Here is a 24,502-nt window from a genome sequence, read left to right as displayed (position 1 = left end):
GAGTGGGTAAATAGTGTAAGATCTCTAAGCACTCCAAGTAAGTAATAAGTGGCCAGTTCCATTCCTCTGTTTTAATGACGGTGTTAAACTTGTCTTCCAAAAACATACTCGTAAGCTATGGGCCTTGTGGAAATCAGTGTATAAGTGGACCAAGCAAGTGTCATGGATTCTGTCATAAGTAAAACGAATCACCATTACCAATCTGATAATCAACATGTGGTAGGAGTAATGTTCGCGAACGAAGCAATTTGCACCATCCCCAAGACCTCGTTCGAATGCTAGTTGTCCACACCAATTTATCCCGAGGTCGAAACTAATGGATCCAAGCCACCCAAATTGAAGACTGACGACCTTAGATAACATCCCACAAGTGTCTACTCATGAATGCATAATTAAGTGTCGTTATATCATGAATTCCTTGGCCACCTTCATCATGCGGTAAACAAACTTGCTGCCACACCACTTTGGAATAACCGCTTCCTATCGCCCCTTTCCAAAAAGAAAAAGATCGCATTTTCTTCTCTACTTCACGAATGACCCCTTTAGGCAAAATGAAGGTCATCACCCACTAAATGTTCAACGCTGTGAAAGCAGATTTGATAAGTTGGACACGTGCAACAAAGAATATTGAAGTCCCTACTATCTCTTAATACGTTGGTCAATCTTTAGAAATAAGGGCTTACAATCTGCTACGGAAAGCCGGGAGGATAAGAGCGACAAACCAAGATACTGAATTGGGAGGATACCAAGGAGACAATCCCGATCTCCTTGAGCTGATTTGAAAGTATAATTGACTTTTCTCGAATTGACATGTAAGTCAGATAAGGATGCGGACATTTGAAGGCCTTTCTGAAATAAACGGATAGCGGCCTCCTCCACTTTACAAAAAAATAAGAGATCATTAGCAAAGCACAACTGAAATAACCCTAGTTCGCGACATCTCCAATGGTACGTAAACTTCAAATCCTTCTTAATTAATTATTGAAAAATCAAGCGTAGTACCTGCAACACAAGTACAAACAAGTAAGGGGACATAAGGTCCCCTTGCCGAAGACCACGAGCTCTCATGAGAAAACCATGTGCACCAACATTCAGTCAAACAAAAAAGTGCCGTTGTTGAAATACATTCCTCAATCCAATAAATAAAGATGACCAAAAAGCCAAAAAGCTACAAAAAAACAATCAAGAAATTCCACTCAACCATGTCATATGCTTTGCGAAGGTCCACTTTCAAGGCACACCTTGGGGGAAGGCGATGCTTATTGTAACCGGTAAAAAGTTTTTGTGCCAACAAAATATTGTCTCCTATTTATCTCCATGGGACAAATGCATTTTGAGAGAGGCTAATAATTTGATCCAATATATTTATTGAGTCGCTGCACTAAAATCTTGTAATAGCCTTATAAAGGACATTACAACATGAATTAGGTCTGAAATCAGCAACGGTAGAAGGGACTTGTACCTTAGGAATAAGAGCGAGGAATGTAGTATTAACTTGTTTCAAAAGTCGTCCAGTGGCAAAAAACTCCAGCACTACTCAAGTTACCTTCTCCCCAATGACTGACTATATTGCTTTATACAGCCTTGCCGAGTAGCCATTCGGTCCCGATGATTTGTCCTCTCAATATCAAAGAATGCAAGCATGACCTCCTCCATCGTCACCGGCCTTATGAGTGCACAAACTTCTTCTTTGATAACAATACGACTCGCCCACGATTGCAAGTATCTCAAATTAATGAACCTGTTACACCTCTCACCTCCCAAAAATCTTTGGAAGTACCCAAAATAAAAGATAAAAGAAATGCCCATCTTTGCAAAACCAAAATCAATTTTGGAGTCATGAAAATAAAACCATTTTCAGAAAAAAAAAAATAGAAAAAAGATAAAAATGATGTAAAGAGTACAAGAGAGTATTTCCGGATCCGACCCATTCGGTGCCCTACCGAACTCCAAAGCCACAAAACAGATTCTCTCCACACTGACTCAAATCCCCCTCTCTATTTCACTGCGCTTTTGCACTGACTGAAAATAAACCTCCGAATTCAGAATCAAACCTCGCAGTTCTCTCGCACTGTACAGAAACCGGAGGTGAAAAGTTTGATGGCCGACAAGAGTGAAGCTGAGAGAGGGGAGGATGCAAAGGTGTCAATTAGCCCTTCAATTCCTTCCGGTAACGACACGGTTTGGGCGGACGTTTCGTCCCTCTTCCGGCTTGCCTGCAACGGTTTGTTTCTGTTTCTCTCACTCTTAATGCGGTCATTTTTGCTTGTTTTATTGAATTTTGAATGGGATTTAGAGGATTACAATATTTGCTGTCTTATTGTTCTTTAATGTGGATTGCTTGTTTCCTTATTGCGAACTGTGTATAATAAACAAAGTATTCAGTGGACGGGGAAGCTAGTGAAATTAATTTGTATGGTCTATGATGCAACTAATGCAGTGGAGGGTTTCCATTTTAGAAAGCAGTTTATGTGATTTCATGTGAAAGAAGCTTTTGGAGCTTAGATAAGGTTTCATTTAAAATGTGATATTGTAGATATCAAATATGTATCTTCTACTGTCTGTCTCACTCAACTTTTGGAGTTTGTTATTGGGTTTTTGGACAAACTTTTCTCTTTTTCTGATAATGCTTATTGTAAGATCAGGTGGTACTCATGATAATTTTGTTTTCTTTTTGGGAAGCTTGACAGGCGGGTATTCTAATAACAGATTAATGATTAATGATAAAACTCTCTTTTTTCTAATGGATTGAAATTTGGGTATTTGGGGAACTTGGTGGTGATTTGATTCAATTAGTTGATAAAGTATAACAGAATATTCTACTTAGTAGGCCGATAAAGATTGGAAATTTCTACTTCTAGTAAGCTAGTTTAAGTTTGGATATCAGTTAGACCTGAAGTTACAAGAGGTGTTTGGCTGAACCTATTTAGCTGTGCTTGATGAGTTGGGGATGGCTGGTTCTGAGTCTGAAATTACATCAGAAAACCATAAGTTCATAACAATGTGTTTGAAGAAGGGAAGAAGCATTATGAGAGGTAAAGGTGGTGATAAGCGACTGTACCATCATCCATATTGCTTGGGTAATGGAGTTAAATGAAAGGTAAGCTTATTGTTGTAAACCAAACTAACCAAAAAAAAAAAAGAAACGACAAGAAGATGAAGCGATTTGCCTGCTTTCTAAAACTCCATTATGCGCCAAATTTGGTTGGCTAACCGAATTATTATTTGATAAGTTGCTTTATTGTGATATTTGACTTATTGTTAGTATCATGAACAAGAATGCTCAACTTGAATCAACACACGAGGTCTTATATCAAATTTATTTGTTGTTGACTACACTGATCTCTTCGTCAATCTTGTTCCATAATTTCCATGGTTCTACCATAAAGGCAGAATCATTAAGTGGCATCCTATCAGTTGATTCCAAGTTGTTTCTCTTCGTATGGTTTTTCTGTTTGGGCAAGTCATCAGATTAATCGTGGTAAACTTAGTGCCGTTAAGTTTGACTGAACTATGTGATACTGAGTGTTGGATCATATGACCTGGACCTCACAGATGTTGAGAGGTCACCATGAGATCGATCTCTATATCTCACTTTTTATCACTAGAAAATGTTAAACCAAACGCATTAGATTCGCTAGGGTAGTTCCCGCTGATGCTTAGTTGGGAGGAAGTTGTTGACATATATAAGGTTGATCTGAAAGATAATCAACAAATGTAGCAGAAGTGGCTTACCTTTCCCAAGTTAATAATGAGATCATTAGAGTTGGGTTCACATGTTTCTTGATCACATGCTGGGTCAGTCGGATGGATGTTCATTTCATTTTTAAATTTAGAGGGTTCCATCTCCGAGCAATTTCCATTTCTCTGGCTATAGTCACCCGTGTCAATGACTGGATCAGATGCAAGCTGTATAGAAACACTTAATCCTATCTGTTTTGTCCAAATTTCTCTTCTCAAAGTATTTCCATTTTTTTTTAAGCATGAAAATTAGGAATTTTGAACTTGTGACATCAGAACGTAAATCTAATAATTCAACAAATTGTGTTTTGGTGGTTGCTACTTTAGTCATGTCTGTAGATAATCTCTTCTTGCATCACTATGAAATCATCTTATGTTTTCTGCTTGGACTAAATTCAGACTTCTGTAAATTCTATTCCTTGATTCCCTGCCCTTCTCTTATATCTTGCTGATCTGTTGCACTCTTACAAATGATAACCAAATAGTCTTAATCTTTTGTATGAAGTCTGCTCTAGCTTCCCTTCTGACCTGAATAATAGTGATCAAATGTGAAAATTGTTTGTTATTTGGTCATGATCCTTTATCTTAACTGCTTCTATGCAGGTATTATGAAGTTCATATCTATTTTCTTCACATTAGTCTGACTAGTTCTGAATCCTGTTCTTTATGGCCATCCATATATAAAAATGATTATATTTTTAGTTCAACCACGATAACATCATTTGCAAATTTCATACTCCATTGACCTCTTTATGTGTCCTTATTTCCTTAATCTATTTTATGCACAAAGAAAGTAATATGGATCTTGGAGCTGACCCCAGATGCAATCTACTCTTTGCTGTAGCTTACCACAATTGCAACTCTTCTCCACATAGTGTCGTAGGTTTCCAGCTTCAATGTTCTTAGTCTCATTTCCTCCTCCAAGTTTAAAAACCCGCTCTAATACTTCCAGAGAATGCTGTCACACTCATTAAGATACTTGTTCGGTTGTTCCTTCCTTATTTTGCTTAATTAGAATCATTTGGATAATGGGATGGTTTCTAGGGAACAAAGTAGCTTCTGATGTTAATGAAACTTGGTTTGACTGCCTTTTCCTTCATACCAAAACAAGTCACAAATTCTTTGAGCATGGATGAATGCCATGAAATTGGAAGAAAGTGTTATTTCACATTTTGCTTTTAGGGTATTAATAAAACTCTGTTATTTTCTTATAAAACCGGGATCTAATAAAGCATGAATATTCTTTGCTAATACATACTTGCATGTCTAATCCCCATTGCATAAACTTACTATTGTACTCTATAACTATCAGTTAAATCTTAAATTCTTAATATAATATTAAGGACATAATGAAAATGAGACACATATTAGGTTTCATTTTAAGTCTTGTGGTAATGTTCTGTTCCTGGAAATTCCTTTATTTTTTAGAGATTGGGGTGCACTCAATAATCAATATTAGCGCTTGATTAGGGCTGGGAAAAGGCTGCTTCAGTATGCCGTCCACATTTGACTTGACTGCTAGTTTTAGCACATCTGATTGCTTTAATTTTCTGTTAGTGTTCTTCTTGATCACATACAAGACAACTGCCAAAAATATTCATTGTTGTAATCTGGCTACAGATCTTCGAAGTGATGAGCTCATAAGTGGAGAGAATTTTAACCTTTTTGCTGCCATGTCTGCTTTAGAGGTATGTTGCTTTTGCTTCGACATTGACAGAGATTTTGCAAGTTTAATTTATGTATATTGTAAGTGTGATAAGGTGAAGACTAATTGAAGCACAAGTAATTGAAAAAAATGTTGTGTCAAAATTGTTATCACTATTAGGTGATTTGAGATATTTCAATTTCTTGTGCAATCAGTTCATCGTGCAATTCTCATAACAATGAAATAATGGTAAACAAACAAAGCTTCCATTAGCAGATATGACTGAAATATACTCTTTTAAGAAAAGATAATATTTTCATGCATGAGAATGACTGAATCAGAATATTCTTCACTCTTCTATTAGTAAATTAAGTTGGTGTTTGTTCTTCCAATCTCTTTGGCTTTGTTATTTTGGTCTTCTTATAGATAGCTGTGGTCTGTGAGAGTTGGCTATGGGCCTTACTTTATGATGAATGCCTCATTTTCTGGAAACTTAAACTAAAATGTGGTTGCAATCTCAAGTGAACAACTTAAAGAAATGGAACTATTTTTTTAGGGGTTTCAGAGTTGACATTAACTATTGAAGGTTGATGAATCAACATCCGGGGAGAATCTATATTGTAGTAATTGATGTGTTTGATAAGACTTTAGAAGATTATATTTCAGATCTTCGATACAAGAAATGGTTTTCTTAATATTATCTTTGTCACATAATTATATATAGTACTTGTGTAGTGGTAGCAACTAAACCACCTGTTACCTGAAATCCATCTGTTTTATGTCTGATAATGGGGAAAACTAAAGCAATATCCATCTCTTTCTGGTTTAATAATTGAATAGAATGCCAAGCATATTCCTAATTCTACATTATAAGTTACTGAAAATTGGGGAAAATTGGTTAGAGGACTGGTTAGACAGAATTTTGGAGGGGTATAGTCTATAGAGCACCCATAGAAAATTATATACCTGCTAATGTTCTAAGTCTTTTCACGTGTGAATTTTCATTGGCGATGAAAGCTTAATGGTTTTACTTCCTGCTTCATTGTAAATCCATTTTAAGGAAAATTTTTGCTTGCTTATCCAGTATTTAAATTTTATGTGAATGTGTGTGTCAATGTCTCAGTGTCTTATTAAGCAGATCTTTTGTCTTTGTTAATCAGAAACAGGTGCTTTCAAATTTGTTATGACAAAATTTTTCTTTCACACTGCACACTGGTTGGCAGTGTGTTATTAGAACCAGTTCATAATGCATTATATTTTTTCTTACTGTTTTCCTGATTATTTTGTTCCATGTTTTACTTATGAACTTTATCTATCTGAATTAGATAATGGACCCAAAGATGGATTCAGGTATTGTATCTACGTATTATTCTGTTGATGAAGCCATTGACAGTGGTGCTGCTCCTATCCCATTGAGCTTTGATCGAACAGTGGACGTTCAACGTGTTATTGATATAATGGATCATCTTCTAGCTTGTGAGGTATTGCTGATAGAACAATTGAGGAGAATCTAAATAGTAGTACGGGAGTGGTGATGAAAAGCCCTTTCTGATCTGTTCATTTAATTTGATGCAGGCAACATGGCATAAAGGAGGGTCACTAGCTCAAACTGTTTTTTCTTGCATCTACCTTTTGAGACCTGAGAGAACGTCATTTCATGCTCTGCTGCATTCTTTTTGTAGAGTTATACGAACAACTTGCAACACTGTTGTTTCAGCTGTTTCAGATGCACGCACAAATGAAGTAAAGTACTTCAACAAATCTTAGCTTTTTCCTTGAGATAGATTTCTATCAACAGTATCATAAACATATGCTTTGTTGATGATGCTTTTACAGAAAGTACTTCAACCAAAAATTTAACTTTTATTTTATTGTCAAATGCACTTAAATGAAGTAAAGTATTTCAATGAATCTGTAGCTTTTCCCTCAATGAAATAGAGTTGTCAACAGTACCATAGGCCTTCTCACTTCTTCACATGCTGTTAATGAAAAGTAGTTAAATACTTCAGTGAATCTTCTCTTTCTGTTTCAGCTGTTAGATATGCATGTATTATGTATAAATGAACTAAGTACTTAACTGAATCTTCTTTTCCTGAGAGATGGAGTTGTGTGGTGAAAGTATCATGAACCTCCATTCATTCTGAGGACTTTTGAAGAACATTAGTAAACGGGATTGATGGGCTCATATGATGCTGCAATTTTTTCGCTAGTTCTCCTTTGCATTGCAAGTAGCTCTTGTTGTAATTTGTGGAATAATTTCTGAATTCTGATCACATAAACATAATATATGCAGTCAGTTTGAACTGCTATCTTATTTATATTAATGACAGCTTAATATTGTATGAATGCATATTATCCATAATAAAGATTGATATACTAGTAAGGTGCCTTCCACCGTCTTTGTATACTCTTCTGTTTCTCCTTCACGCACCACCCATGAAGGCTGCTATATACAGCAAAAATAAGTATTAAGGTTTTGATAGATAAATAACAAAGTTGATCTGACTTCTAGAAACTTAATGTGCATATCATGGAATATCTATGCTTGATATGCATTCGGACAGTTGTATGCTTGTTGAAAAATGTTGAACTGTTGCTTCATCTGCTGAAACTTGTTCCTATTTTTATGACATTGTCTTCCACTCTTGGGGCAAGAGGAAGAATTACTTAAAATAACATGCTTATGATGCCTTCTGAATTGAATTATTGCTGTCTCTTTGCATCATATCACATGCTGGTGTCTTAAATTTTTCTCTTTTATGCTTTCAATTATTATCAATTAATAAATCGGAATACAGGAAGAAGATCTTTTCACTATGGCTTATGGTCTACCATTAAAGGCCGATGGAGATGATAAATGCTTATCAATGCTACATGCAGTGGAAGAAACAATTTCTCGACAACTAAAGGCTTGTAAAGCACCATTATCTAAAAGAAAAGTTCTAGAAGGTTAGCATTCATGTGTCTTAATGATATTTTAAATGTTACCTGGATAAAGAAGTTCTTGTTTGCTTTTATATTTACCACTTTGATTCTGTGAGAAGAATTATATTCATATCAAGTTGGGAACAAGAAATTCTCTTTCGGAACTAAGTGGGAAAAGTTTCTGACACCTGTTTACCTTTTCATTAGCTACTTAAGGAAGTAGCCTTCTTGATGTATCGCTACTTTTCTTAGACAATTAAGTACCTGATAAGTTTATTCTGGCACTGGCGTCTATAAGTGAATACTTCCATCATGACAGCAGTGCTGCAATCTGAACAGGTGTATATCATGAAATTGCTATATCAATGTCTTAAGTAAGTGCGTCTACCTGGCTTCATGTAGAATTGATAAGCGTGGTACCTTTGGGTAGGTCTTTTTTTGTGCTGGAGTTTGAACGGTAGGTGAGGACTGTAATTGATGGTTTAGCCTCATAGCATATAATTCTCTCCTTAATCTTCTAACTCATATTTAGGGACTTCACACTAGTAGTTCCTGTTTGACGGACCGTCTGTTTATTATTATACTAATCAACCATTTTTTTAAAAGATCTTTGTTCACCAAGCTGAGAGAATCACCTGATAGAATTTACATAAAGTATTTCTTAATGAAAAAAAGAGTCGGAAAGTATTTTTGGCGCGATTTATCTGTTCTGTAAAATGATGCCTGAGTGCAGTGGTAAGGTAATTGGAAAAAGAAAGAAAAATAATAGCCTGTTCATTACACTGGTGGTTGGAAATTGCATTAGGCAATCCGGTAAAGATAATTTTCTTAATATCTTCTCTATATATTTAATTGTAAGCATCAAAGTGCTTTTTATGGATCTGAAGGTTCCACAAGAACTGTAAATTCTTATTGTGATACTACATATATTACTAATTAAAATTAACAATAATGATCTGAAAGCAACAAACACTAAATTTACCCCTTTTATGCATGTTTGTTGAGCATCTGTATTATAGAAATCAGAACAAATTTTGATGATGTTAAAACATCTTACTTCCTCTTCTGGAATTCAAGTATCCTGTTCGACTGGATGGAGTTTAGATGAGAGTTCAAATTCCATCAAACATAGTGGTTGGGAGTTTGTTGGTGTCTCACTAATACTCTAATTTGGAGTATTTTGGAGGACAAAATTCATTCTCGGAGGAGTAGTCTCATTTTGGAGTTTGGACATCCTAAACAAAGAAATAGTAGGTGATGAATTTGGGACAGAGGGAGTATAAGAATTAGGTTTGAAGTGATAATTGACTGTAAACTCAATTATTTATTTTGAGCAGTAAGTTATCTCAATGAAGCTTCTATTTTGTGCGAAATATTTCTGCGTGTTTCCTTTATTTTGATTGTTTCATTGTCTATACCAATGATGTTGTCTTCTATTTACTTAAAGCTACAACCAGGATCACCTATTTGAACTTTCTGTTTACATGCAGTTCACTATGCATTTTCATTTTGATATAGATCATGTGCACAGCGAGTTTCGTTAATTAGTATACATTCTGTTATGGTGTATGCTTATCCCCAATGTTAGATACTTTGCTATGAATTAGTTATTGCGAATAATGCCTCAGTTCAGTATGGTACCTTTTCCCTGGGTGGCTTTTCTTTTTTCCATTTATTTTTTTCAATATGATTCCGTTATGCCAATCTATAGTTGATATTAATTATTAATTGATTGAACTTGTTGCTTGCTGTGCAACTACTACCTTTCTTAGCTTCTACTTGGATCTCAGTTTGAAGGTTATTCTGCCTGCTTTTGTGCAGATGTGGAGCCGCTGCAAACTAATCTTGATCTTGAAGAAGGGTTTTGCAAAGCTGTTTTATGCCGCTTACGCTTTCGTAAGGTCCTATGTTGTATTATCTTTGAATTTTTGTCTTCAAAAAATATAAATTTAAAACATTCCTGAGTATCTATGTATTAGGTGCAGACCATGAATTTATTCCACTTGATAGCTATGAGTTAGATGTTCCTTCTGAGTTCTTGAGCTATAGAGCTATTGAGTTCCTGCTGTCTCTTCTTTATCTGTCCTATAAGAGGCCTCTCGGTTGGTTCATAGAGCTCTAAAGAGTTAGCAGCTTCTCTTAGGACTCCATTAGCTCCCATTAGCCGCAGGACCACTTTCTCTGTTACTTTGCATGCCATTTTCTGTTGCTGCAGTATGTTAACATAGTAAATATGTTGTTTCTCTTGGATGAAGCATGTTACTTCTCTTTTTGTTTGATTTCGTGCACTTTTGGAGCATAACATGTTTGATGGTTGTTGCCCAGTTCAAGTCTGTCCGCAAGTGCGTGAAAGAGGCTGGAAACTCATAGCTGATTGGAGTGTATTGTGGTGACAATGTGCATGATAAATAATAGATGGGCTAGAATTCTAATCTCATTCCTTAATCCTCATTTACTGACCATACTGAAATAAACTGATGCGAACTATAGGACATGAGTAATTTCATCAGCTTTTTAATGGCCCATGTCATGCCACTGCCATGTGAGGGCATAGCAGGTCCAAAAGAGATTGTCCTAGGTTATAGATGGTGAACATTCCTCCACTGTTTATTGTTTTTGGGCAAGAGAGAAATAATAGAATGTATAGGAATTCATATGCAGATGCTATATGTCCTCAAAAAGTGATTGTTGATGTAGTTAGATTAGATGTAAACTTGTTCCATTGGTAGAAGTCCCACAAAACATGATTACTTTGTGGTTGAGTAGAGAATGTTATCTGCCTATGTCAATCTGTAGATCTGGGTTGGTTCGCTTTGAAATTTCCTTGAGTTATTATAGGTTTTGTCTTAGAATCTACTTTTGTATATCTTCGTGGGCTACCCCTCATATCTTGATGTAAATTTATTGGGTTTAATACATTCGAACTTACCCTGCCATGGGGAAAAATGGAGAAATTCTGCTCCAATAAAGGAGCAGAGGCCAGAGAAGATGAAGAAATTTCCTGACCATAATATATGATTTTGCACTTGATTTAATTCTAACAGGGACAAATTCAACCAAGAAAACTGATTATTGGTGATGATGATGATGACAGAAAGAAAAGAACATAACTTGTGTCGAAGTACTGCAAGAGGCCTATTTGAAGATGCTAGAAATTCCTGATGACTCTTCTATGTGTTATGGAATGTACTCCACTACAGCAACCATGTAAAACCAAGTTTCCTGACAATAGATTTTCCTCCCATGATAGATGCTAGAATGCAAAAATAACCCAAAAATTGGACGGGATGTACTTAAGAATTCTAAAAGCACTAAGATCAGAACTTACAAGTTGATCAACTTCTGAAAATTGAAATACACTGCTCTTCATGTAGTATAACAATAACAGGTATATGACAGGAATCAAAAGAATGAACGTTCTATTAATTCCCAACGTGCTGGTTTTGCCTTTGCCTTGAAGAGATGCTGGGTTACTCCAATATCTTCTGTAACTTTGTCATGCAATAATTTTGGTTCCTCATATTATTTAGTTATTGGAATTATTTTTGCTGGTGCTTTGAAAAGAGCTACCCTTCTCAGTTCTATGTGGATGTTTTCGCTCGTGATGGCCATCATTTTCACTCCAATAACATTTTGCTAAATTTCTGGGTTCTCAGCACCTCTACCATGTGCTAACATGTATGAGGAGACCTCAAGGCAAAGGCTTGGAGTTGGCCAAGAAACATATTACTTCCTGCTTGTGTGAGCTAGATTCCATGCTCAAGTCAGCAGAATTTTTGAGGGACCACTGTGCATGTGGAACTTTAGAGGATGGTGCAGAAGATAAAACAACTGCATCTGGTTGTCAACCAATTGGTTTCGATTCTACGCTAAACAGTAGGTCAGCTGCCCCAACTCCACCCCGTGCAATTAAACTACTCAGCTGGACTAAGGTTAGTGTCGAATAACTGACAGAACTTTTAGTGCTACATTTTCAGATTTTGAAGATTTTTTATTTTTTATTTTCTTGTACCAGGCAGTTAATTATTTCCAGAAGCTTCTTCATGACCTAGATATTATATGTTCCTACTCTTTGGATCCTGTTTTTGAAGGTGCCTTGCGCTTTGTGGTTGACTTTCAAAAGCTTCAACCAGATCTGGTGGCTAGAGCTTATATCCAGGTCCAATCCTAGCTCTGTTCTTGTTTGAAATTCCAGTTGATGCTTAGAAGTTTGATCCAAGCCTTATTGCATTTGATTCTTTCAGAATTGTATTCACTTGAAAGAGTTAAAAAGAAAAGATGGCTAATACAATGAAATTATACATTTACTTTGGCCTCTTGAAATTCCTAAAAGATGACTGGTCCTCTAAAATGCTTTTTGGCTCAGAAACTATTCTGGATGCTTGATAATTGGTATTGTATTTTGTGTTTTATGCCTTTCTGGATTCAGGATGTTCTTGGATGTGCTTTTTAATGGAATACCCTTCCAAACAGCCCACCACCTACCTCAGTTCGAGAAATATAGTGTGTGATATGACAGTATCTATAAGAATAAGGACTCATTCAGTAGTATAATGTTAGGAAAGATGTGATACGGGACTTGACTTAAAATAAGCTTCACACAGAATATTAAATAAGTTACATATAATGGAGATGATGAAAATAAGATGATATCATTGGAAACCAAAGAGAGAAATGAGCATATTCACAAAGTAGTAATTGACTTTTAGCTTGCAGAAATACACATTCAGATGAGGTGATCACCCTAAATTACAGACTTTACACCCTTATACTGCCATAATTCATAAAAATAGTGTTAATTGAGATTATGGAGAAGGACTTTGACATAAAACACCTGAAATGGTGTATCAAGGTATCTAGACCTTTATGGTTCGACTTTATAATGACTATTACCAGGACGAGGATCCATGTTGCTGACTAGGGCTGGCAACGAGTCGAGCTCGAGCTCGAACTCGAGCTCGAGAACGATTTCTCGAGCCGACGAGCAATTTGCATTTGGATTTACACCACCAGAATACTATTAAAGAGCTTCAACAGATATGGAGGAGAAAGACAACCATCTGAAACTGAAATTCGTACAGACATCGGACTTTTATCTTACATATAAACTGCTACAACAGTCATGAACTTTCACCCTTTCTTCAACTTCTGCTACAACAGTCATGAACTTTCACCCTTTCTTCAACTTGTTTTGGTTATAGAAAATAGCACCCAAACTCGGAAAAAGAATAATAAGATGCAACAGAGAAGAAATGGAAGCCTGGAAGCCGTACTCGTCGCCGTCCTCGTTGCCGACTTGCCGTCCTTGTTGGCGTGAATTTGGGGCTAGGGTTTTAAGAGATGGGTTTGGGGAAGAAATGAGAGAGGAGAAAGAATGGAGATAGAAAGAGAGAGGAAAAGAAAGAGAAAGAAGAAACAAGTTGTTGCCATGAATTTGGGGCTAGGGGTTTAGGAGATGGGTTTGGGGAAGAAATGAGAGAGGAAGAAGAATGGAGATAGAAAGAGAGAGGGAAAGAAAGAGAAAGAAGAAACGAGAAAAATAGAGAGAGAAAGAAATGGGTTTTGACTTTTTATGTATTATTATTATTACCATTATTATTATTATTATTATTATTACTATTACTATTATTATTATTATTATTATTATTATTTTAAATCATGAGATCGAATCATAAATTTTTATATAGATATAATTGAAATTAATATATGTTCACAATCTGTAAAATTTATATATTTATAAATATTAGTATAACATTGCTATAACTATCATCTTACATTGTTGAACAACATAGGTTAATCGGGCCATCAAAATTCAGATCAGACCGTTTGGTATGATTAAACTTATAGAAAAATACGTTTGGTAAAGTTTTAGACTTATTGGATATACGGATGTCGAGATATTGTACTCGAAACATAAGAGTAATCATTCAAGACGGTGTATCGTTGAATTAGACCATGTGATTTTAAATCATACCGTCTGATATGATCTAATGGACATAGTCTCGTATATATTTAAATTTCGTATGAATCGGGTGCCCGAATTTTAAGATATCATAATTATTGATTAAATTTTTTAATCTCATTATATATATAATAAAATAATAATTAGAATTGTTCAACCATCATCATCATCATCGTCATTATTATTATTATTATTAGAAGATTAATTCATAGGAATTACTAAATTTTGACATAAATTTATAAATAATAAAAAATCATAAGTGAATTACTTGTCAATTTAAAAAATGTATAACATAATACAAATATATATTAAAATATAACATAAAGATATTATAATAATTTTAATTATAAAAAATATTATAGTTTACTAAGTTGTTGATTAAATTTATTTTTATATAAAGATCAAATGTATAAATAAAAGTACCATAATTTATTATTATCCAAACTAAAATATATGATATTGATTAATAATTATAATATATGGTCAATTCAGATTATAAAATTGATCAAATATTAAATATAAAATTAAATATATAAAAAATTCAAAAATAAAAAAATATATAAAAAAAATTAAAAATATTCACCAGGCTCGCGAGCTGGTGAACACCTAGATTTGAGCTCGAGCTCGGCTCGATAGGAGCTCGAGCTCGAGCTGGCTCGACTCAAAACTCGAATTTTTCGAGCTCGAGTCGAGCTCAAAGTCTAGCCGGCTCGACTCATCTGCCACCCAGAATGTGATGTGCAATATATACCTATGCTTATGTTGAGCCTAAACACATTCACAGTCAAACATACAACCAAACATATTTAGCCCAAATGTACTGTTCTTTCCACTACATCCTAAGTCTTGTATTAGCCCTTAACAGCCTGAGCGGGGAAGTAGAAAAAGTTTGCCATCCTCTCTGCTGACTGATAAAACTCCATCCTGAAACTAACCTACATTTGCAGGGTTTGACAAACTCCCCGAAAGTTGGCTTACCATTCCAACCCAAGTCACAAACTCTAGGGTGGTGCCAGCTCACTCGTGAATCTGATTGGTCGTGCCCTGTGTGATCATAATATAAATGAACCTATCTGAAATACAACTGTACTTTTAGGTTGGAGATGGCTTTATGGTTACAAATAGGTTAGTGCGTGTACTAAAACATACTTTTCTTAGAGAGCTGCTCTAATTGACTGGCTGCCTATTTCTGAAATATTATGGTTCTTATCCTTTTCTGTTGGTTGTTCAATGGAATTTTCAACGGAAGATCTTTTTCTGCATATTTGTTTTAAATCTTTGTTTTGTATGGTACATTTAGTTACTTCTCAATATTGTTCCTTTTGTTATTTGGCTGATAAAGGAACAAATGTCATGTGAATGGATTCTAATGCTGGTAGCTATGGACAGCTTCTGCTGGTACAAGAAGGGAAGCTCTATGGACGTGAACCTATGTTCGCTGTGATTTGCAGAGCTGCCCTTCTACCCGAAGGGGCAAAGAATCATGATGTCCAGAAGAATGAAACTGTTGGACAATTAGGGCAGGTGAAATTCCAGATACCTTCCCGATCCTCAAAGCTTTCCTGTGTACTTAAACAATCTTAAATTGTAAACTCAAATATTATTTTTGAGAATTTGTCTTTATGATAATAAATACATGCCTAAGTTGGTAAATCATTTGGGCGCCTTGCAAGCTGGTGTAGTATTTGCTAATCAGTTTTCTCCTATTGCTATTTAGGTTACTTGCCTGCTTTAACTAATTCACTGCACACTATTTAGACACTGAAACCTAATGAAATCATGGGTTGTGGAATGCAGTTATTAATCAGTTTGCTTAGAATCCTGTGTACTAACACAGCGTGGCAAAGGCGTAAACTTGGGAAAATCTTACAGGACTGGCGAATAATATATGTACAGGTTTGTCAAAGTGGCTGCTCAATTGAATTATACATTTCTAACTCATTGGTTTGCATGACCATGCTTTTTTGGCCACCATATTGTCATTGCATTGATTATTATGATTTCATTTTTCTTCTACTTTGAGTCTCTTCTTCTATACTTTTCAAGTCTTTGTTGAGCAGCAAAGAATTGTGCCAATTTCGTTAATGGGAAAATAATGCATATTTGTATAATTATGAGTTCAAATTAGTGATGGCAAGTAAAGCGGGGTACTGCCTCGGACTCTGCCTTAGTGGGTCTGTTCAGAAGGTCAGGGGACGGGATTTAATTTTTTAGATGCTTCGGGGTCCGTGCAGGGTCTTGGGTTTTCTCCTAGACCGGTCCCTGATGATATTTATAATTATTAATTTATTTAAAATTTTAATTTTTATTCAATATATGCATTTTGCAAAATACACCATATCTATAGTCATAGTAGTTTATTGGATATTTATCAATAATAAACTTAATTTTTTAATTAACTATATCAGCTAATTGAAAAAATGAAAGAAAAAAGATAACAGGCTTTTGCAGGTTATACCCAAAAGACTCGAACAAAAGAAGAGGGAAAGTGAAGGAGAGAAAAGAGAAGAAACAAATGAAAGAAAAGGGTGAGTGGGGAGGAATTTAAGAGTAGATGTCGCAGCTTTGATTTCTAGTAAGTATGCACGTCTTTGAGGTATGGGTTTAACTAGTGGTTTGCTAAGAGGCTGCTTAAAGTAATAACTAAAGGTTTTGCAAACATTTTGATTACATACTGTATGGTTCAAAATGTAAATTTGTCCCATGAGCAGCTGCAGGATAATATATTAGCACAGTTAGTTATTATTCTAAATATTTTTTTTCCACAGCATTGAAATTAAGTTGATCTCTTTAGGTATTTGATGGGTGGTTGATGGATTAGACATGTATACTGGCTTTGAGATGGTGCATTTTCCCCTAGATGTTTGGTAGCTTGGCACGACTAGCTTTTGTTCTTCAGTGAATGATAGTGCTTACACAAGGCGTCGATTGAAAATTATTCAAATGTTTGGTTCCATGATATGGGGTACTTGGCAGCATATTGGACACTGGTCTTATGCATTTGAGGCAAACAAAGGTTTGGGGCATCAGAATTGTAAATAGCTAGATGCAGACGGGTGATGGTGTTGTTTGTGGGTGTGAGACACAGCACAACGACAGGATACTGACACTGTGCACCATCTGAACTTGAAATATATTTTGGGTTGGATGTGGAATAGGTTAAGGACATCATAGGGTGTGATTTCTCAACTTTTCTATATCTATTTTGTAAATAAGGTCTTTTTCCTGGGCCTATGACTTGGAATGGGTGCACTGAGGGATGGTCTACTGTGGTGGACCCTACATGGCCCGGTGCCATTTGGGCTCCCCATCACTGGATCTTAGGTTTGTTACGGCTTGGTGTTGATTTAGTCTGACCCATGGCTTTTTGGCCCGAATCCTGTGAAATGGTAGTGACGGTCTTGGTGACATGCCTTGCAAAGTGTTGCTGGCATCGCTGGCTTAATTTTGTGGGTAGTATGATGGGTGTTGTTTGGAGGGTGCCTACAGATCTGGGTGATGTGTACTTCACCTATGCTGGGCTGTGAACCAACGTAAATGCTCTGAAGGAAGAATGAGATACTTGCTCAGTTGTGTCCTAGTGTGTGTCAGAACATGCAGCTGGGTCAAGGGGGTTTACAGGAATGCTCCAGTGCCATGCTTAGGAAAGGTTTCACCTTGTGATCATTTGGAGGGCACGTCTAAGCCATATGTGGATAAGGGGCCTGTTCCTGTCCGTACAACTTCGTGCATGAAACTTTGTGGACATTGCCATGTTGGATGATGTTAGACACTTGGTGGAACATGATTGGGCCAAGTTCTTAGTAGTGGGGATGTACATTACCACCTTTTTCCTACATGTTTAAATACTTTGCTTGGGTGTTACACATTTTTATGGAATCCCTGGTTTTCTCCAAAATTATTATTTGAAGTGTTTAATTTCTCTTATTGTCGGTTAATTATTTTATTAACTACGCGAGTCGGATATTTAATATTATTTCTGTGGCCATTTTTCTCTACATTTCATTATCTGATTTATGAGCATACTTGTTATCATTTTATGTTATCTGATTTATTTGTGGCTATTATTTCATCCAATAGTCACATTATTTGTGGCACATTGAGATTGTAAATTTACTTGTTGGTTTATATATCCGCATAATACTTCCTTTTGCAACGTGATTTAGGATTTTGATTGCTAATCTCCTTGTATATTCCGACTTGGGATAGCACTGTGAACTATAGTGGTTTCATCATGAAACTGTGACTGGCAACAGCCAGAACCTGCAAATACGGAGACAATTGTGGTTTAAGGGTGGTTTCAGCCTATAAATTGATGTGATCCCTTTCCATTTCTACCATTGTTGAAATGTGGTTAAACTCTCAGAGCTAACTGAAAAAACAAGGACTGTATGAGTTTGTCAAAGCAAGCCTCACAGAGGGCTGAAATTCTTGAAATATCATGGGAGTCTCACTGTAAGTTGGTGTATAGCGGTTTTAGGTGTGCATGTGGGGTTGGTGCTCTATTTTGCTTTGGGCCTTAATAATGATGCGGAAATTTGATGGGAAAGTACGTGGATTAGAAGCTAGATAAGCAGCTAGTAAAGGCTATACGGAAAGTTGTTAATGATACATTGCCCCCATCAAAATTTAACTTCGTGCAACCTCTTCTAACTCTGATGTATAACCCATAAGGATGCAATTGACTGGGTTAGGGCACAATAGGGAATTTTTGAATATGTCCTCATTTTCTATCAGAATCTCAAATACAAGGGCAACTTGGTTAACTGATGCAAACCATGATGGGATGTTTCTGTGATTTAGGAAGATTGGGGTACAAAAAGTAATTCAGCTGTTTACAGAGGAGGTCATGTTATTTTATATAAATATTTACAACTCTGGGCTAATTTATGATATTCCAAGTACTGATGACACCATGGAGTTTTCCTTTAACTAATGCAAGTGATCAAGTGCCAAAATAGGCTAACAGTAGCTTCAAGAATGGGCCAGTTTGAATATATTTATTCTGATAGAAGTGGTTAATTAAACAATGATATTGAGCTAAGAAATTATAGTTTTGTTGTGGGTAACAATCTTAGTTCCAAACATGTAATTCTATAAAGAAAAAGATCAATCCCACAGGTATATTTTATTGATAATTTTGTTGTCTCACACTTGAGTTCTTTGTTTGATCTACCAGCCTTTCCTGGGTGCTGACTAATGTTTGTAGAATTTGCATTTTTCCTGAACAGCTTGAATTGGCTTTTAGAAAAGAGTTCGGGGATATCACAAATACTTCAACAGATCAGGTAATTGTTCGGATCTTTGAGCATTATGTGTCATTCACTTGTCATTATCGTGTCATTTATTTAGTGCTATTGACTCAGATACTTCGTTAGTGACTTGAGAAACAGGGTTGTTATACCGAGACCTGTAACTTTGGTTCATAAATAATTCAGTTATTATTTGTTTCCCTATATTTGCATAACCAGGGACGAACCACATTTACAATGTGCACACCCTGTAGCAGAAGACCCTGTAATTTCTGTGACAAACAATCATAAAAATAGAATCTCATCAAATATGTGGAATACAATTCTATGGCTGATATTCATAGATTTTCAGAAACATCATGTGTTTTATTAACCAAGGGAAGATTGGAACAGAGTCTTTCTCAAGACATCATACCTTATGTTAACCTTGTTGCCTGAATCTGGACTTCTGGCGCATGGATTCATGGAGCCAACAGATACCAATTAAATGACCAGAGAAATGATACTTTGGGTTTGACCAAGCAGCCAAATTTAAATGGCAAATCCCTTAAAAAACAATTAGAAAAACCTTGGAGCAAAATAATGTCCATTACGAATTAAACTATAAAAATACAAGATGCATGAGATTTGTGCTCCAGGCTTGAGGTGGCCACAAAAAATTAAAAGAATCCAAATAAAATGTAATGCTTGAGTTTTCGTGGTATGCACTTATGAGAGAAATTGACTCCAATACTTAACATGATGGAAATTACTTGCTCTCAGAAATTTTGTTACTGTACTCCTTTATGAACGCCTGATCTTGCATGTTACATCATCCCATCCTACAAAGGACGAGCCTCTTTTTCCTTCTTAAGATGCCAATTCAGGATAGTGGACCAATTCCAAATTTGTTTCAGGTAATAATACAAGCTCTTCATCCGATGCAGTACATACTCACATGGATTTTACTAATTCAGATTCGAACAACAATTAGTTGTTGAGAAGATGTTTGCATTTGCTTATAACATAGATCTGAATTATTACCAAAACATAATTGGAAAATTACCTAATCATGCTTATATTTAGTCCTTTGAAATCGACTCATGTCTTAGCTAAAGCTGGGATGGATTTGATTAGTTTCCTAAAGGACTATAATGTTTCCCGCAATTCTTCCCATGAACCCCTTCATGTCGATGGAGGATTTCCTTGTAAATTTGGTGAATCATTCTTGGATATACTATTTTATTGGCATTCCATTTATAGTCAATGTATTCTATTATTTGTTACTCACATAATTAGTCATGTTGGACTTTCCTTTATTGATTGGAAATATGGATTTTGTGAAGCTTCGTTTTAGTGGGTACTATGTGCTTCTCTGATAATGGGGATTAACAATTTCCACAAAGTGAAGATGGCCACAATTAGTCTGCGCTGGTTTGTAAGCGGGTACCATGGGCTCGGTGCATGATACTATACCTGAAGGTGGTTGGAGCTAGTTATTTGGAAGTCTGTACTCAGCTGTCTTGTGTCAATAAATTTGTAATTGTATTATGTCCTCTTGAGGCGTGGATTGCAAAATGAAGTTTGTGAACTCTTGACAGAGTAAGATGTTTTAATCTTTATGAGCTCAAGAAGTATTAATGGATGAATTTCATAATGATGAAGACGGATGCCTGAGCTACTTGTGTGGATGAACAACTTACAAAAGTTGGTAAATAGGTGAGCACAGGTCCTGTGTAGGGTTGCCAAAGTGATAGCTGACTGGGTATTGCCAAAGCAGCTCATGATCGAGGACTGTGCATTAGAAAAAACTGTCCTTCCCTATTTGATGTCCTCCTATAAGCTTCAGTTGCTTGGGTTTTGAAGAGTTCTGATGCTAGTTTGGTAAAGAAAGAACCTGATCTCTAATGTGCAAGGGTTCCCACTTGAGGGCAAGATTGCTAAGCTTTCCTCAATGATGAATAAACAATGTGATTGTGTTACTTATTGAAAGAAAAAGTAAGGTGGAAGACTTTATTTTCTAGTGTATGTTACAACTTAATGGCTTAATCTTTTAGGTCTAGTTCTATGTTAGGCCCAATCTACCTGCATTATTGGGCTTGCTCAATGCAGTATGTTCTTATTTGGTTAATTTTGCCTTTTGAATGAGGATATCAAAAAAATAAGAGCACTTCATTTTATGCCCACTTTTAGTCAGTTTTGTCCTATTATATCTGCTGTTTTGTTTTTCTTGGATTTTTTTTCTTGATACCTATTATTTTTTCTGGGATGAATATGAGATCTGCAATTTAGTTTGGTTGAGGGAGGTAATATCCCTGTTCAAAGACAGTTAAAGTTATATGATGCTGTTTTCTCCACCAGTTGGTGGTCCTTGCCAATCATATAAATAAGTTTTTTATGCCCATATGCATTTTCATCCAAGAGAGATTTTATTTCCTTCCTGCAGAACTTGTGTTTAAAGATCTGCAAACACATCCTGATTTGGGTTGAAGAGCAAACATATTGGATAGCTTTGCGTTTCCTTGTGCTAGGCTTTGAGTTAGAGCTATATTCCACCAGTGAATATTGCATGGTGTATTGGTATATTTATGTTATCCTGATCAAACTTGCGGAGAAAACACATCTCAAAATGATGCTGAGCAATGACTCCAGTGAGTATCTGTTAATTCTCTCTTCTTTCTTGTCACATAAACAGGAGGGCAAAGATTTGCAAATTTTATCATGTCTAAATTGCATCTGATCTACTTCATGTTTCACTGATATAAACCTGAAATTCAGTTTTTTAAGATATTTTGCTGGGAAATTGTGATGCCGTGTTTTAGTTATTCTTGGCTGAAAAATTAGGACTAGATTTGATGCAGGATCTTTCTGTCTTACTGATTGAAAATTTGGTTTTAATAATAAATTCAAGAAAATATAACAGGAGATTTTGTCATTATGAATCTTTTAATGTGTTGCTCAATGTTCCTATCCAATTTTTTTAGCTTGCAGAGAAGTTGCTATGCCAGATATTGATCTTTTATAGCTACCTAAGCAGGTCGACGAAAATCAAAAAAGAAGAGAGATTTCGTGAAGGATGTGGGAAAAGACTATCAGATTCCACCTTCGGTCTTGTTACTCCAGTGCTACATCTATATTGCGGAAGGTCTTATGATGGTAATTATCTTCTGGGAATAAATCTCCAATTTATATTCTCAACCAATATGAGATCACTTGTCCTGTATTGTCTGGTGGTGTTAGACAGCTGGGTTTAATTTTGTGAGGTGAACTAAGAGTTACGACTGAAGAGTTAGTTGAAGAAAGAATGAATATAGATAGGTAAAAGTTTGTAAAGTCAGTCCTCTTTACAGATGCTATGCTTAGCAACCTTCAAAACTCATCTAATTGCAGCCAATTCAGTCATGTTATCAGGGATGGTCCTCCTGGTGTATAGTTCAATAACTGTCAGAGGACTTTAAATCTTCCATTTTGACTTTAAAGGATTATCATTGTTTAATGCCACAATTAGATATAACATGGCCAGCATGGCAATGCAATGGCCTGATAAACTTTAAACTCTGAAGGCCTTATCATTACTTACTATGGACAGCTATTACTTGCAGACAGATTGTAGTCTAAATGAAGTGACTATCTCTAACTGTTCAAAATTTCAGATGCTTGCTTCTCTAAGGAATGAAAACAAGATCTTTCTCTGTCTGGGTCCTTTCAACACTGAGCAGGAGGTATCTTTCTTCTACTTATTCATGTTCCTCCTCTGTAATGTTTTAAGGAATAAAAATGCTATGCTTATGAAGTAGCTGATTGTTTAAATTTTTCAACGTCATATATTATTCATAGGTCAATTGATTGTTAGAGGCTTACTGGGAAAGACCTAACCTTTCCCAGTCAGCCAAAATCCTTGTGCTTTGAGATTAAATGCTGTGCAAAGGAGAGGTTTTTTTCCTTTTCACATGTTAGTCTTTTGGAATTTGGTATGTTGGTTTTGTATTTATTACAGTGAGATCATAGAAGATGACACACTCTTGCTATATTCACTGTTTTCTCAGAGATTTATCCAACACTTTGAGCTATTACAGAAAGCTTGCCTTCCTGATCATGCCTCTTACTTTTCGTTTAGGGAGACTACAGCTCATGCTCGTTTCTCTGTAAGTATTTCTGGTATGACTACTCAAATATCTTGTACAACTTTTGACCAGTATCTCATTTGGCAGACTCTATCCGAGTACAACTGCTTTAAGGATGCTCAGAGGATGGCAAAGGAGCTGCGGGGTAATTTTGCTAATGATCCTGACAGAATGGCAGAACTTCGCCGGATAGAGCAGGTGGCAGAACATAACTGCGTTGCCCTAAACCTGCTTTGCCGGTTAGGCACTCTCGAACCATCACTTAAAATTTCCTTTGAATTCATTCACCATCCACACTTTGCTGTTGCTGCTGTGAAGAGGTCTTGATGATCTCGAAATTTTGAAATCTCTTATACGTCTATGGCATTTGAGTTGTTGAGCTCTGTTTCTGTAGCATTAGTTTTTCCGTATTACAACAGTTATCTCCAACCCCCAAGGAAAAAAAATGTATAATTGTGTTATTCTGTTAAAGAAAGGTCATTTTCATTGTTGACAGTGTACATTATAGCATTTGTTGTGGGATAAATCAAACATTAGAGGTTATAAAGTATATTCAGCACCAGAGTTGGAATACTGGATATAATAGACGTTCTCTTGCCTGTGAACTTGTGGCACTGACTTGCCTCTGGTTCATTATATTTTGCATAATCCTTTTACAGTTATTATTTCTGACCTACTAGTTGTTTACCAAGTTCGTCAGTGGATTTTTATAGGAATTTCACTGTTAAATACTTGTGCGAAAACATCATTTCATTCTCCTCCTCTGAAGTCGGTTGAATATTTTGTCCAGTGCAGAAAGTCATGCCTGTTTTATTGGTATGGCAAAAAGTTGGATATTTTTTGTAAATACTTATATTACGAAGTTTCACCAATA

The 24,502-nt window shown here is 35.9% G+C and overlaps 1 protein-coding gene across 3 annotated transcripts; it reads left to right on the top strand.

Moving 5' to 3' along the window:
- Positions 1,890-24,293, top strand: LOC105162146 (N-alpha-acetyltransferase 35, NatC auxiliary subunit). 3 transcript variants are annotated; one of them, XM_011080109.2, is made up of 16 exons: positions 1,893-2,224; positions 5,362-5,429; positions 6,712-6,867; positions 6,962-7,129; positions 8,185-8,335; positions 10,133-10,212; positions 11,968-12,243; positions 12,327-12,470; positions 15,663-15,797; positions 16,071-16,169; positions 19,505-19,561; positions 21,951-22,155; positions 22,539-22,660; positions 23,158-23,226; positions 23,551-23,649; positions 23,716-24,293. In XM_011080109.2, the coding sequence occupies exons 1-16, from the start codon at positions 2,101-2,103 to the stop codon at positions 23,953-23,955; spliced, it is 2,193 nt and encodes a 730-aa protein (XP_011078411.1). In that variant the 5' UTR covers positions 1,893-2,100; the 3' UTR covers positions 23,956-24,293. The 3 variants fall into 3 exon arrangements, with proteins under 3 accessions (XP_020549433.1, XP_011078411.1, XP_011078412.1); XM_011080110.2 differs by having other exon boundaries at positions 1,895-2,224; positions 22,542-22,660; XM_020693774.1 differs by lacking the exon at positions 23,551-23,649 and having other exon boundaries at positions 1,890-2,224.

The sequence above is a fragment of the Sesamum indicum genome, linkage group LG5 (genome assembly GCF_000512975.1).
Source record: "Sesamum indicum cultivar Zhongzhi No. 13 linkage group LG5, S_indicum_v1.0, whole genome shotgun sequence".
Lineage (NCBI taxonomy): Eukaryota > Viridiplantae > Streptophyta > Magnoliopsida > Lamiales > Pedaliaceae > Sesamum > Sesamum indicum.
The sequence above is the reverse complement of the archived record's forward strand: the minus strand, read 5'-3'. Positions and strand labels throughout refer to the sequence as shown.

Excerpts from the sequence above, each read along its gene's own strand:
- LOC105162146 (XM_011080109.2), top strand. The coding sequence starts at position 2,101 with ATGGCCGACAAGAGTGAAGCTGAGAGAGGGGAGGATGCAAAGGTGTCA. Across the intron at positions 7,130-8,184 it reads CAGATGCACGCACAAATGAA|GAAGAAGATCTTTTCACTAT; the intron begins GTAAAGTACTTC and ends ATCGGAATACAG. Across the intron at positions 16,170-19,504 it reads GGCGAATAATATATGTACAG|CTTGAATTGGCTTTTAGAAA; the intron begins GTTTGTCAAAGT and ends TTTCCTGAACAG.